The following is a 12,570-nucleotide window of genomic DNA, read 5'->3' as shown; positions in this document are numbered from 1 at the left end:
GTACCCGCGGGAGGGGAGCGGGCTGCGGGCCTCGCTGGGGACTGAGGGCTCTGTCCTCTGACTCCCCTCTGCCCCCGCCGCCATTTCCCCGACCAGGTGCCGTGAAACCGCGGGTCAGTTGCAGCAGAGAACTGGAACTGAAAACGACCCTGCGGGAGCTGGTCATCTACATCGTTTTCCTGACAGACCTCTGTCTATGTAAGTCATCAAATGACTGAGGCGACTTCAAATGTTTACAAATAATTAGTGTGTAAGCTGTACCTCTTTCAGTATTTACTCCTTACTCCACCTGTCATCCACCAAAAAGTATCATTTCAGTCAAAATTGCTGTGACTGCCTTTTTCTAGCAGCATGACTTCCTGACAACTTAAGCGGAGAAGCAAGGTTAAGCTGTTGCCATCCTCTAATTTCGGCCTGCGAGCATCCCCTCTTTGCCCCTTCTTTCCAGTGACGTTTGGCATGGTGAGCACGGACATGTACTACCTGAACAAAGCCATGTCCCAGCTCTTCCTGGAGCCCTCCTCCTCTGAGGACAACAGGAGTGGTTTCGGGAGTATTGGGAGCAGAGCTGATTTCTGGAGGGTAAGGCTTTCATTGCAAAGATGTTTTCTTGGAGAACAAACAAGGGAAGAAGCTCCTAGTGTTAATTCAGAGCAATACAGTCTTGCGGTTCTCCTAAAAGCCGTGTGCTAGATGATGTGTTTTCAGGTGAGGAAAGGCAAATAACTTCTTAAAATGCATTTGGAGGAATTCTGGGTACAACCAATAATACTGATACTCCTAAATAGTCAGTCAAAGAAAACAATAGGCCAATTAATTGCTGCATCGTATTCTCAATATTAGGCTTGGTCTGAAAAGAGCTTCAATAAAACCAGAAAGATTTTGCATGTACAGTTCTTTTGACTTTCGGCTGTTAAAAAAAAAACTTATGATTTCCACTGGGGCAGCCAGGAGAACGTACCATCATGATTCACCTGGTTTGCTGTTACATCACATCATATTTCAGTGATGGTCGCAAAACACATCTCTGTTTTCACTGCTAGGTGGAGGACTTCCCAAAATTACCAGCATTGCCCAGCTGACAGCAGAAGGCAGAGTTTCTCACCCTACTCTTCCTTAAAAATGGAAATGTCTGGTTTATAACAATTCATTTGGAAGAATTGTACTCCCTCTTATCGTGGTGTCTGTTACTGCTAGTCCATAAAACAGTGAGCCCTTGCTATACAACGTGTATGCTGATGTACTAGAAATGGTTGTAATACATGCTCAGATGGTGCCAGACCACGGGGGCATGTTGTTTTGTACTTGGAATAATGTTATCCCCAAGTTTAATGCTCTTTATCTGCATCCAAGAAACACCCAGAAAAAGAGGGATTTTTTTTCCCCCGCTTTCAAAAAGAAATACTTCTTCATTTAGATTCAGATGACTAAAAACCTAATCAGAAATATATCCCAAAACAGATTTTCAGAGATTAAGATAACCAACAGATTTTGTTAAAATAACATATAATTTCTGTTACATACTTGTTTAGAATTCAGCAGAATTTTTCAATGAAACCCCAGACAGACGAATGTTGTAGTCTTACCCTGAATAATCCCATTACGTGTCTCTGATAGAATTGCATGGGGAATAAAAATGTCTCATAGCAAAAAGATGTAAATATATCATAAATACATATGTATATAAAATATATGTAAATATTTATAGGACAGTATATAGGTGGGAATTGTTTGTATTCTAGCTTAGACTCTGTAGCTATAAGTAACCCGAGAACCCTGTATAACCCGAGAACCCAGCAGAGATTTGTATGCTAAAAAGCGGGGTAATAGTGGTATTTAAATCTTCTTTTGAATCTTTAACCTCACTTGCACAAATAGTTTGCAGAGGGACCCCTGTTGGATGGACTCTACTGGGACAAATGGTATAACAACATGACATTAACCCTCCAGAACAACAACAGCCATATTTACTATGAGAATTTGCTGTTAGGAGGAGCCCAGATTCGCCAGCTGAAAGTACGCAACAACACTTGCTCCATCTACCCATATTTCCATACTTTTTTAGAAGACTGTTACAGTGAATATCGTTACCGAGCTGAAGACAGGTCTGACTTTGGTCTAAGGAATGAATCTGAGTAAGTCATCCTACTTCAGCACAGAAATGTTTATGAAACCCTAACCAAATCCTTAATGCCACTATTCTTCAGTTAGTAACAACTGTACATGCAATTAGCTGAGGTTTTCTCTTGTTTACATTGAGATAAACCATGGATTTGTTTTTGTGCCAACATTATAGACGGGAATTTGGCATGGGAAATTTATAGCGGAGAGACAGGAAGAACTGGAAACAGCGAGCCCAGTTCAACAAAAGCACGTTAATGGATCTATCTCCACTAACATCTCTAGAGAAATGCTCAATTATGAGGCCTGACTTTAAATCACACGTTTATAAATTGGAATCATGCTAAAATGCTCTGGAAACAAAGCCAAAAAGCCTGCTTCACACACTTCATTTAGCATTGATTTAACCCAATGAAAGAACATGTGAACATGCCACAGTAACAATGAACTACGTAAACCGGAGATATTCCACTTACCCATAAAGGTTTTAAGGTAATAAACTGTCTGGCCCACATTGGGTGAAATCCAGATTCATAAGCAATTGCTGTTTTGTGAATGTACTGAGTATTTCGCAAACAAGAGAAATGGGAATGTTTTAAGGCCATACGTCTCGTGCATACTTCATGTAAAGAAAAGTGTTTTTTAAAGGTCTGGCTTAAATGGTCAGTTGTGGATGCAGGAGAACAGAAGAACTAACAAGGATTGTATAAAATAAAAGTTAAAGCTTCCTTCCGTCCAGTTTCCATAAGCTGAGCTGCTTTGTTTTCCCATTTCTGATAGGTGGAAATACACCTCAGCCTCCTCGTTATCCCCATGGTACTGGGGATCTATGGGCTTGTACAGCAGTGGAGGATATATGTTCACCTTACCTAAATCTAAGCAGGAGAGCGTGGAGAAGTTGGTGTTTCTCAGGCAGAACAGCTGGCTCACTAGAGGAACCAGGGTTGTATTTATCGACTTCTCAACATATAATGCTAACATAAACCTCTTCTGTATAATCAAGTGAGTTCTTACCTTTAACTACATGTGAAATCCAATTTACTGAGGCATGACGCTTCCATAAGGACACAAGGAAAGGCTGGTCACCTCAGGCATATGTAGCCATGTTTCTCCGGTAACAGCTGGCAAGACAGTAATTCATTAAAAATGCAGAAATTCAGTTAGTGCAGGGAGCAGACTCAGAGCCTTCCTTTCCTTTTTTTTTTTTTTTTTTTAAATATTTGGTGTCGGGTCTGTACAGCTGGTTGCTGCTGTCTGTTGGAATAGATTTCATAGTCTTTTGCAAGGTCAAAGACTGGATTATTAGTCCTGTTGTCAGCTAGCGGAGGGAAAAGCCTCAGGGTAGGGTGAACGTTTGCTCTTCTGAGGCACAGTTTCTTTAAAGACTTTTAACCAAACACCATAGCTTGGGTATCCCGAGAGCGTCTCTTTTTCCCCTCAACCTTCCCTACCATGTAACACTCTTTTCATGGGGGACTTAGCATAGCCCTTACAAGATGATCTTACAGATGTAGGAGTTTAGTATTAGTTATTAGTGTCGTAAAAATTAGTATTAGAAAATTAAGGGCTGAGGTGATTTAAAGGGATGGTAACTAACACCAGTCCCCAATATTTTTCAGGTTGGTGGTAGAGTTCCCTGCTACCGGGGGTGCTCTCACCTCCTCACATATCTACTCTGTGAAGCTCCTCAGATACGTCACGTATTATGATTACTTTCTGGCTTCTTGCGAAATTGCCTTTTGTCTCTTTATCATTACATTCATAATCCAGGAAGCTATAAAAATCGTAAAACTGAAAAAGGAATATTTCAGAAGTGCCTGGAACTGGCTGGATTTGCTGCTGCTGCTGGTGAGCTACCCCTTGACTTTCACCTCTGTGCTTGCCAGCCTAGGCTAGCCCTGGATAGGCAGCCAACGAGCCAGAACAGCCCAAATCTGTGTCTGGTTAGAGTCAGTCACCCGCTGCTGTACACTGAAGAGGCCACATGGCCCACCATGGTTCAGCACACTTGAACTCTTTTCTAGGCTTGCTGTCAACTTGCTGTGGCTCCATGTCTTTTCTACTCATTATCCACCCTGTCTGTTTTAGCCTTAATCTTTGCAGAGCAGGCAAGCACTAGTGCATAACACAGCTAACACAGTAAAATTAGAATGTATGCAGCATGTTACACAGCACAAGCCCAGAATTATCACAGTACAATTACAAATTATTTGGCCGATAAAGTCTCCTGTATACAGTTTATGACAAAACATCTAAAAATCTCGGGTTCTTCAAATCTAACCAAGGGCCTTTTGAAATCAGTACAGTCTTTCCTGTGCAAAGTGACAAGAGGGGGTGTAGCTGGACTTCAGTTTCGCTTGCTTCTGCTTTCCTTCAGGTATCCATCCTTGCCATTGCCTTCAACATCTACCGCACTGTAGAAGTGTCCCTGCTAATGGAAGAGCTGCTGTCTGATGCCCATGTATATCCAGACTTCTATTTCCTTGCATTCTGGCAAGTCCTTTACAATAACATGATTGCCGTCAACATCTTCTTTGCTTGGATAAAGGTATTGGTTCTTACTCCCTTTTTTTGCACTCGAGAGTCAGTGTTTCTAAGCATAGCATAAATGTTCATTTTTACCTTTTCATGGGTGAATTGCAAAGGTGGGGCTAAAAGGGAGAATTTTGCTTATAAGATTCCAGAAGAGTTTAAAATCACCTCCTTCTCATAAACATGGGACACACAAATTCCAAGACCATCTTAAATAAAAATTTTGCACGTGGGCAGCTGTCTCCATTGGAGCAGCTGGGAAATTACCATGGCCAAACAGCCTCCTCAAACTCAGCCTTTTCCTAGACCCAGTATTATCTGGGTCACAGCCTGACCTATACAGATGACATGGCTGTAACAGGTAAAGCTATTCATAGCTTTTGTACCCAAAAGCTGTGAAAACAGTAGCTACTTTTTAACTGCAGAGGAAGGCAAAATGTGTCTGAACTTGATTCAGAAGTGGGTTTGTGCCAGGACACCTTTAATTTCATTCTTACTTGCAAATAGATTTGCTGATCTCTGGACGGAGTAGCAAACTTCTCTAAGATTAGGGGCTACTTTTGTTCCTAACCAGGTGCTCTGGGGCCGAACCAGTCCTGCATGTTTGCATGCCACTGCCCCTAATCTACTAAACCCTGCTGGCCCTGCCTGGGGCCTGCACCCAGCAGACATCAGTGACTTTGGTTTGGGTGGCCTCAGTGTTCCCAGTGGCTGGATGAAACCTCCCAAAGCTTTGCCTGATCCCAGACTACTTACAGGCTCTCTCTCCCCCAAGGGATTTGTAAAACGCCCAGCACAAAGCAACTGCGAAACAGGCAGGGGAGGTGTTCACATCTGCCAGAAGAGATCACGCTTTACAGTCATGCCCCAAGTACCTGAACATAGGCTATCACGGAAAGGTCATGTCCTTTTAAAATAAACAGGCTTTTGGCCTTCCTCCACCTCCCAGGCCGAGGCTGCAGGAAGAATTGGTTTGGGAGCACTGGCTGTTAACCAGTTCCGTGGACAGTCTTACTCGTTACAGCCATTCTGTATCGCAGCTACACGTTACCCCTGCATCATCCTCCCCTCAGACCGATTACTGTTAATGTAGTAGCACAACTGTGTTTATAATGACATTATAATGACTGTCATTGAACAAGGCTTTTGTTCAGGCCTTGTTTCAGACCCAAAGTAAAAGAGAGCTCCTTACCAACTCAGCCCATCAGGGAATCCTCAGATACAAGAGGGTGCTATGGCTTGCAATCTTCTTGACCAGGGGTCCATATCTGCTAGAGCTCATTACACATACCAGTACCCAGCAAAGACCTGTCTACACACTATTAGCTCTAGTACGTAAGCATACTTGCCCTGCAGAATATTCATCTTCCCAGAAACACACCCAATCCTAGTTCTCCTTACAGATAGATGCCATGCAACTTATTTCTAGGTATGACTTCACCTGTACATTATGATTACAGATAACATTCCAGAAATTCTGTTAAGAAGTTGCAATATATTTTGATCCCCCAATAACAATATGTTCTGTTCTCTTGCAGATATTTAAATACGTAAGCTTTAACAAAACAATGACGCAGCTGTCCTCCACTTTATCTCGCTGTGCCAAAGACATCACTGGATTTGCCATCATGTTCTTCATCATTTTCTTTGCCTATGCCCAGTTAGGCTATCTGGTCTTCGGGTCACAAGTTGAAGAGTTTTCCACTTTCCAAAACTGCATGTATGCTACTTTCTAAACTTTTTGATACAAAACCCCCAGTTGGTGCAGGTGCAAACCAGTTTCTGCTAAGCAGAACTTAAGAGTACAGGTCTCCAACACTTAAGCTTATTTCATAGAGAAAACCCAATTTTATTGGCCCTACAATCTGTTTACCAAAGCCTTCGTATGCTCAAAAGAGACCACATGTACATTAAACAGGTCAGGGAAGCTCAGGAGTAGTTCACCCTTGGAGCTATTAGTCCCCACAGCTCTCGACACAACTTTGCCGTGTGTAACCAGGCCCCTGGGCAATCGGGCAGGCCTGGCAGCAGGCTGTTCTCTTTTGCCTCTTCCAAAAGCAGGAATCTGACACTTCCCAGCAGACATGCCACTGGGTATGCGATACAGTCCCCAGCGTGAAAACTGCAGAACTGCTTGAGAGACCCAAGTGGCTCGGAGCACAAGCTGAGCGTGTTTGCAAACAGGAATTACAGCTCTTTTAAGAAAACATCCAGCTGCCCAGCCAAGAGTCCCCAGATCCCATCTGCTGGCTCTGTTACTTTCTTCCCCAGATTTTTGTCAGCCACTTACTGTAGCAACAACATCAGATCAATTCCAGGTGCCAGCTGGCACTGGTTTTGATGGTCCTTGTGCCTTGTAGCAACCCTAACCTGTCACCCGCAGTGTACATCGTGTTTTAGCCCATGGCTACATCTCTTGCAACTTCAGAGAGATATCTTTAGTGTACCAGATTGTTTGAAAGCAGCTTTTCATGTAAAATTAAGGCACTTCTAAACCAGAAAAATAGCTCATTGTGGATCCACTTGGATGTGAGACTGTTCTAAGATGCTGCAATACAGAGAAATAAATATTTGTCTTAGCTAAGAATAAAATCCCTATGGGGGACACAGGGACTTGTACTGTTACCTTCTGTACTAACAGAAGATGAGGGATCACGAAGCTAGAACAGAAGGGAAGTATTTAAAAAAAACACACAACAAAACCCCAAAACCAGATGATTTATCCAAAATGAAAGTATTTTTTCATACAAGCCACTTAAAAATTCCTTTGTACTTTCAAATTCTTAATTATTTGTTAAATGCCCAATTTACCATTCCAGTATTATCCTGGCTTGCCTTTTGATTTCAGTGACTAAGGTAATGGTGAATCAGTCTCAATTGTATCTACTGCCTTTTTTTTTTTTTTTTTAAAGTAATGCTTACAATACTTCTCTTTAGGAGAAGCCAGTCAACCTCATTCTTGTATTTTTACTCCCAGCTTTACACAGTTTCGTATTGTGCTGGGAGATTTTAATTTTGAAACCATAGAAGCAGCAAACAGGATCCTTGGACCTATTTACTTCATCACATTTGTATTCTTTGTGTTCTTCATATTGCTGGTAGGTATCATCTTAAAAATGCTTATCCTTTTGCATAAGCAGCAGAGAAGAACTGTCGTATAGTGCTCCGAGACAGTGTTTTTCACCCCAAGGTGACACTGGGCTTGCCCTGGCTGCCTCTCGGTACACCTGGGCAGAGGGACGGACCAAACTCTTTTGCAAGGAGTTCCCAGCAGGCAAGACATTTCGCAGCTCTCCCTTCCTCCAAACAGCCACAAACGGGGCTTTTGCACCACAGAACAACCACGTTGCACCTTTCACTCTACTGCACCACCCATTTCTCAAGATTTTAATTTCTGAAAATTTAATTGGGTGCTCTTGAAAACTGCATAAGGTCGGCCTTGTCAGGTAGGAAGGTTAAAGAGAGACTTTGACGGGACTGTGTAGGTGCAGGTTTGCTTTATCAGTTAGATTGATGTTTTCATTAATTACTTCAGACTGAAACACCACCTGAAAAAGCTACAAGTATACGACAGGAAATCTGTTACCTCCAAGGAACTGGGCCTTTTAGCCGATACTGCAGATGGGAAATAAGTGATTTGTCTCCCAAAAATATTCCCCAAGACCCTTAGATTATCAGATAATTTAACTGCATTAGGAGCACGTCTGCACCCAGCAAAGCTCTTCGATTCCATTAGTTACGTGCCCTAGCATGGAACAGCCCCCAGAACAACAGCCCCAGCATAATACAAATGCTATTTCCAGAAACAAGTATCTAACTGCATCCTTCCTGTGCAGAACATGTTTTTGGCTATTATAAATGACACCTATTCAGAAGTCAAAGCAGACTTTGAAGCGATACCCAGTCAAGAGCTTCAGATCGGAGACCTCTTTAGACAGGTAAGTGAACACTTCTGTAACTATCTCATTTAATTCAAGATAAGAGGAGGAATTCTAAGCTACATCACTAGCAAAGAGCCTTAAACAGCTGGGCCGTAACCATTTAAGAACACGCAATATTTGATTTTTCACTTTAAATAAACATTTGACAGATAGAGAGACATCCTTCCATCAAACCCATAGGAGCTCCTAATGGTAAGAGTAGCACATGAGTTAGGGTGCAAGGAGCCTACCTTTACTTCACCCTTTTAAAAGCAGCGTTTAAGACCAGCCTGGCTTGTGCTATATCCTGTCATCAGCTTTCTTCAGAGCTTACTGTTGCTGCTCTTCCAAACTGAGAAACTAAAGATCTTCTCTGCATAGGAAGACAAGACAAGTAGAAATATGTACCTTTAAAACTCCACAAAGTTCAGCCCATTTTTACGTGCCAGAAATGGGTACAAAAGGGGAACAAATCTTTCCCTAACTTTTCAGTTCAACTTGAAATTATGACCTCCTCCTTTCCTGCCAAATGCATACACTGAAGCCAAAGAGATTGCATGCAGTTCTGCTGCTGGGACAAGTCGGTACCTCTGCCTAAAACCTGGCTTTAACTGGGGAATACAGCATCACCAGTGAGATAAGTAAGATTGAGAGAGGTGTGGGATGAGACCTGCTCATTCAGACTGTTTCTTCAAGTTGGCCTGCGCTGACCGCTCTGTAGAGGAGGGCTGGCAGCCGTATCTACCTGAAATTTTCCTGTAGGATTTTATGAGTGGCATAGACATGTTACATTGCTTCTGCAAAGCCTAGCTTTCATTAAGGAAAAGGAAGGGGGAGTCCCTGGCCAGGATACAATTAGTCTGGTCAGCAACAGCACAGCTTGGATTCCCCCACCCAAGCTCATTCTCCTACTTATCCGGGACTATAGTAAGAGTAAACTGAATATGCCCGAAAACAGAAACTCTTGCTGGATTTGGTTGGCTGTTACCTTCAGGGATTTCATGACAAATTTGAGATATAGCAGGGTAAGTTCTCTGAGCTGAGCTAAGGGAACAAGAAAGCGATAGACTGGTGGGGTTTCTGTTTAATTGCCAAGGCATTATGCTGACGGTTTGTTCCTTGCATTCAAGTCCTTGTGCAAAAGTGTCTCTGGTTAAACACAAGCCATTTAACATGCCAGACTTTCCCTGTCTTATGTTCAGAGTTGCAAAAAGGCCCTCGTCAAGCTCAAGTTGAAGAAACCAGAGGTGGATACAAATCCAGCAGACGAGAGCTTGGAAAGGTAGGATCTCAGCATTTGCTGTTACCCCCTGTACTGAGCACAGACCTATTCTCACAGGACTTCTGTCTCTTCTCATTTGTGTGAATGACAAGCAAGGAATTTTCAGCCACTAAAAGAAAGGATATTTCTAAGCTTTCCAATGGAGACAGTGCTGATGAAAAGGTAGGCTCTATTCTTTCCTGTATTCTTAGAAACTGCTGATTATATTTCAGAAGTTGAATAATACAGAAGGAGTCACAGTTGTCCCCACTGTTACTTACAAAAGCTATTTCTCCACAGGATACTATTTTTAACATCATAGGAATAGCAAAAAAGTTAGACCTATAAATAAAAATCACTAATTATGCTCAAAACTTCAACTGAAAGCTTGTTCAGGCAAGGTCATACACTACAATAACAGAGTTGGCAGTAGGGTGAGATCAGTGTGTCTTAGCAATGGTATAAAGTTGTGAGCTGGGCATTTGCCCAAATGTTAAACAGAAACAGATGTATAGAAAACAAAACAAGTTTCACAGCAATCTATTGGGTCATAGGCTGCACCTACAGCAAGAAGACAGACTACTGTAGCTTCTTTTTGCTTTACAAACAGAAGGTTTCCAGCAGTCTTTGGTAGTTCCATATCTGGGGTAAGCCTGCACAAGTACTTCTAAAACATATTTTTTAAAAAATCCCTTCTACAACAAGAGAGGTAAAAGCCCCTTGGCTAGCTGTAAACACTACTGCACACAATGCTTGCAATCTCTCTGAGAGAAGAAACTGAGAGGCAACGCTGAGAAGAAATGTGTATTCCTACATCCTGTCTTCTTCCTAGAAGGAAAAATCTACTTTCAGATGGAGGAGAACATTTTTCTCCCCAAAGCTGCATATATCTTTTCCCGCACACACGCCCCCTCCCTGCATGAGTGACTGTGTTACAGATGTCCCAGTGAGCCATGCTGGCTTTGTCTGCGATTTATTTATTTCCTTTTTTTTTTTAAATCCCTCCGGTGTTGAATAGAGCCATCTGAAGTTATCAAAGCTACAAAAAGGGAAAGAAAAACTTTGTCAGAAGTATCCATCTACTGAGGATACGGACTCAGTCACAGCTCAGAGCTACGTCTCCACTGCAGAATTTCAGCAGTAAGTGTGTGTGCGTATCTGGTTTTGCAGTCTTATTCCCATCCCCAGGCAGCTGCAGCCCTAGCTGAAACCCTCACTGAGTGACAACCTGAGAGACAGAAGATCAACACAAAGTCAGTGATTTTAAGATATTTTAAGTGCTCTTATACTGGCTGACAACAGCTGCCCTCAGGGAGGGAAGAAGGAAACAAAAGAATTTAGTAGAGCAGCTTGTAAGGACGTTAGTCAAGAATGAGGTGGGACAAGAATTTAAAATATTGTCACTCTTCCAGAACACCTCCTTGTGGCTGCCCAGGGAGGGGGACAGAGACCCTGTGCTTGCGAAGGGGTATTTCAGGACTTAGACCCTTGGCAGCTGACACAAGTGAGCAAAGAGGAAGGTTGCAAATGCAAGTTTAAGGGCAGCGCCATCTCAAGGATACGTGGCTGTATTTGTGTGTTCTAGGCTCTTCAGGTATACAGCTGAGTTGGCGAAGGAATTAAATAACACTAATGCAAAACTCAGGAGAATTATGAAAAGCATGCAACAACTGAAGGATACTTCAGGCAAGACGGCTCAGTAAAATGCATGAGCTCATCTGGTAACAGAGGTGGCCTGACTCATCACACAGTTTAAATAAATCCAAAGTCGCCATCTCCCCCTGCCCCTCCTTTATTTTTTTTCTATTTCTGGATAAGAGAAGCAGCAATGTTAATAAAGGTATATACCGTTGTTGCTTCTGGGCCTTTTCTCCGAGAGTTTCGGGTGCTTCTTTAACTCTGAGAAGAACCGACCAACCTTGCTAGACTTCTGGGTAGGCATCTCTACAAATGCCTGGATGACATTTATTCCTCTGCCTTGTTTTGGGGCTGCCGCGAGACACAGATGTGTAACCAAGAGAGCAGATCATGAGCAATGGCAGCGTCCTGGGCCTGCTCCGTACCCTCCTCTCGATCCCTGGCCCTGTGTAAGCCCAGTGCAACCCTCAATTGCCAAGCACAGTCCAGCACACGGGTCATTAGCCCTCACTTCCCTGGACGGTTTTCTTTTCCTAGTGCATCTGCTGCCAAGGTTAATGCTTATTTCTCAACAATTCTTGTTCCAGGCACCTGTTGCTTCCAAAACAGGTTCCTGTTGCCTTCAGAGAAAAAAAAAATTACTCTTTCAGGAAATAAACAAAACAATCAATCATTTATTTTGATCACGCCTTAACAGCTGGAACCACTAGAGGGCGATTTGCTTCACCCATGCACCAGCCTGAACTTTCAGGACATCCTTTTTAATTCCTAAATCCCTTTATACCCGTTGCCTTAGAGACAATTTGTTATGTTCAGGCCAGAAACTATCTACTCCTATGTAGTCATTAATATTTGTTCATTGCTGGGACTCAGCCACAGGAAGAAATAAAACATGTCCAAATGCCATCTGAACATGCCATGAGAAAACACGGCGCCGTCACCAGGCTGCAACACCCCACCTGCACCACGCAGTCCCTGCCCTAGGGAAGTTCTGCTGCTGTACATCTCAGCTCATGCATAACACGCAACCCCCAGCCTCCAAAGCGTCCTGAAACTCCTAAATCCTACAAGGATTTATAACATTATAAAGCCTTATGT

General features: G+C 42.8%; 1 protein-coding gene across 1 annotated transcript in view; it reads left to right on the top strand.

Moving 5' to 3' along the window:
• Positions 1-11,704, top strand: part of PKD2L2 (polycystin 2 like 2, transient receptor potential cation channel) — a 12,457-nt gene extending 753 nt beyond the window's left edge. The window contains exons 2-14 of the mRNA XM_009286067.1: positions 97-198; positions 449-582; positions 1,879-2,135; positions 2,902-3,123; positions 3,741-3,969; positions 4,499-4,669; positions 6,192-6,373; positions 7,631-7,751; positions 8,490-8,591; positions 9,776-9,855; positions 9,948-10,017; positions 10,853-10,974; positions 11,420-11,704. Coding sequence (XP_009284342.1) covers positions 97-198; positions 449-582; positions 1,879-2,135; positions 2,902-3,123; positions 3,741-3,969; positions 4,499-4,669; positions 6,192-6,373; positions 7,631-7,751; positions 8,490-8,591; positions 9,776-9,855; positions 9,948-10,017; positions 10,853-10,974; positions 11,420-11,537 — 1,910 coding nt within the window. The 3' untranslated portion in view covers positions 11,538-11,704. The remainder of the gene's footprint in view (positions 1-96; positions 199-448; positions 583-1,878; positions 2,136-2,901; positions 3,124-3,740; positions 3,970-4,498; positions 4,670-6,191; positions 6,374-7,630; positions 7,752-8,489; positions 8,592-9,775; positions 9,856-9,947; positions 10,018-10,852; positions 10,975-11,419) is intronic.
• Positions 11,705-12,570: the final 866 nt, after the last annotated feature.

This window comes from Aptenodytes forsteri, unplaced genomic scaffold (assembly GCF_000699145.1).
Source record: "Aptenodytes forsteri isolate BGI_AS27 unplaced genomic scaffold, ASM69914v1 Scaffold54, whole genome shotgun sequence".
In the NCBI taxonomy this organism is placed as follows: Eukaryota; Metazoa; Chordata; class Aves; order Sphenisciformes; family Spheniscidae; genus Aptenodytes; species Aptenodytes forsteri.
This window is presented reverse-complemented; position numbering and strand designations above follow the sequence as displayed.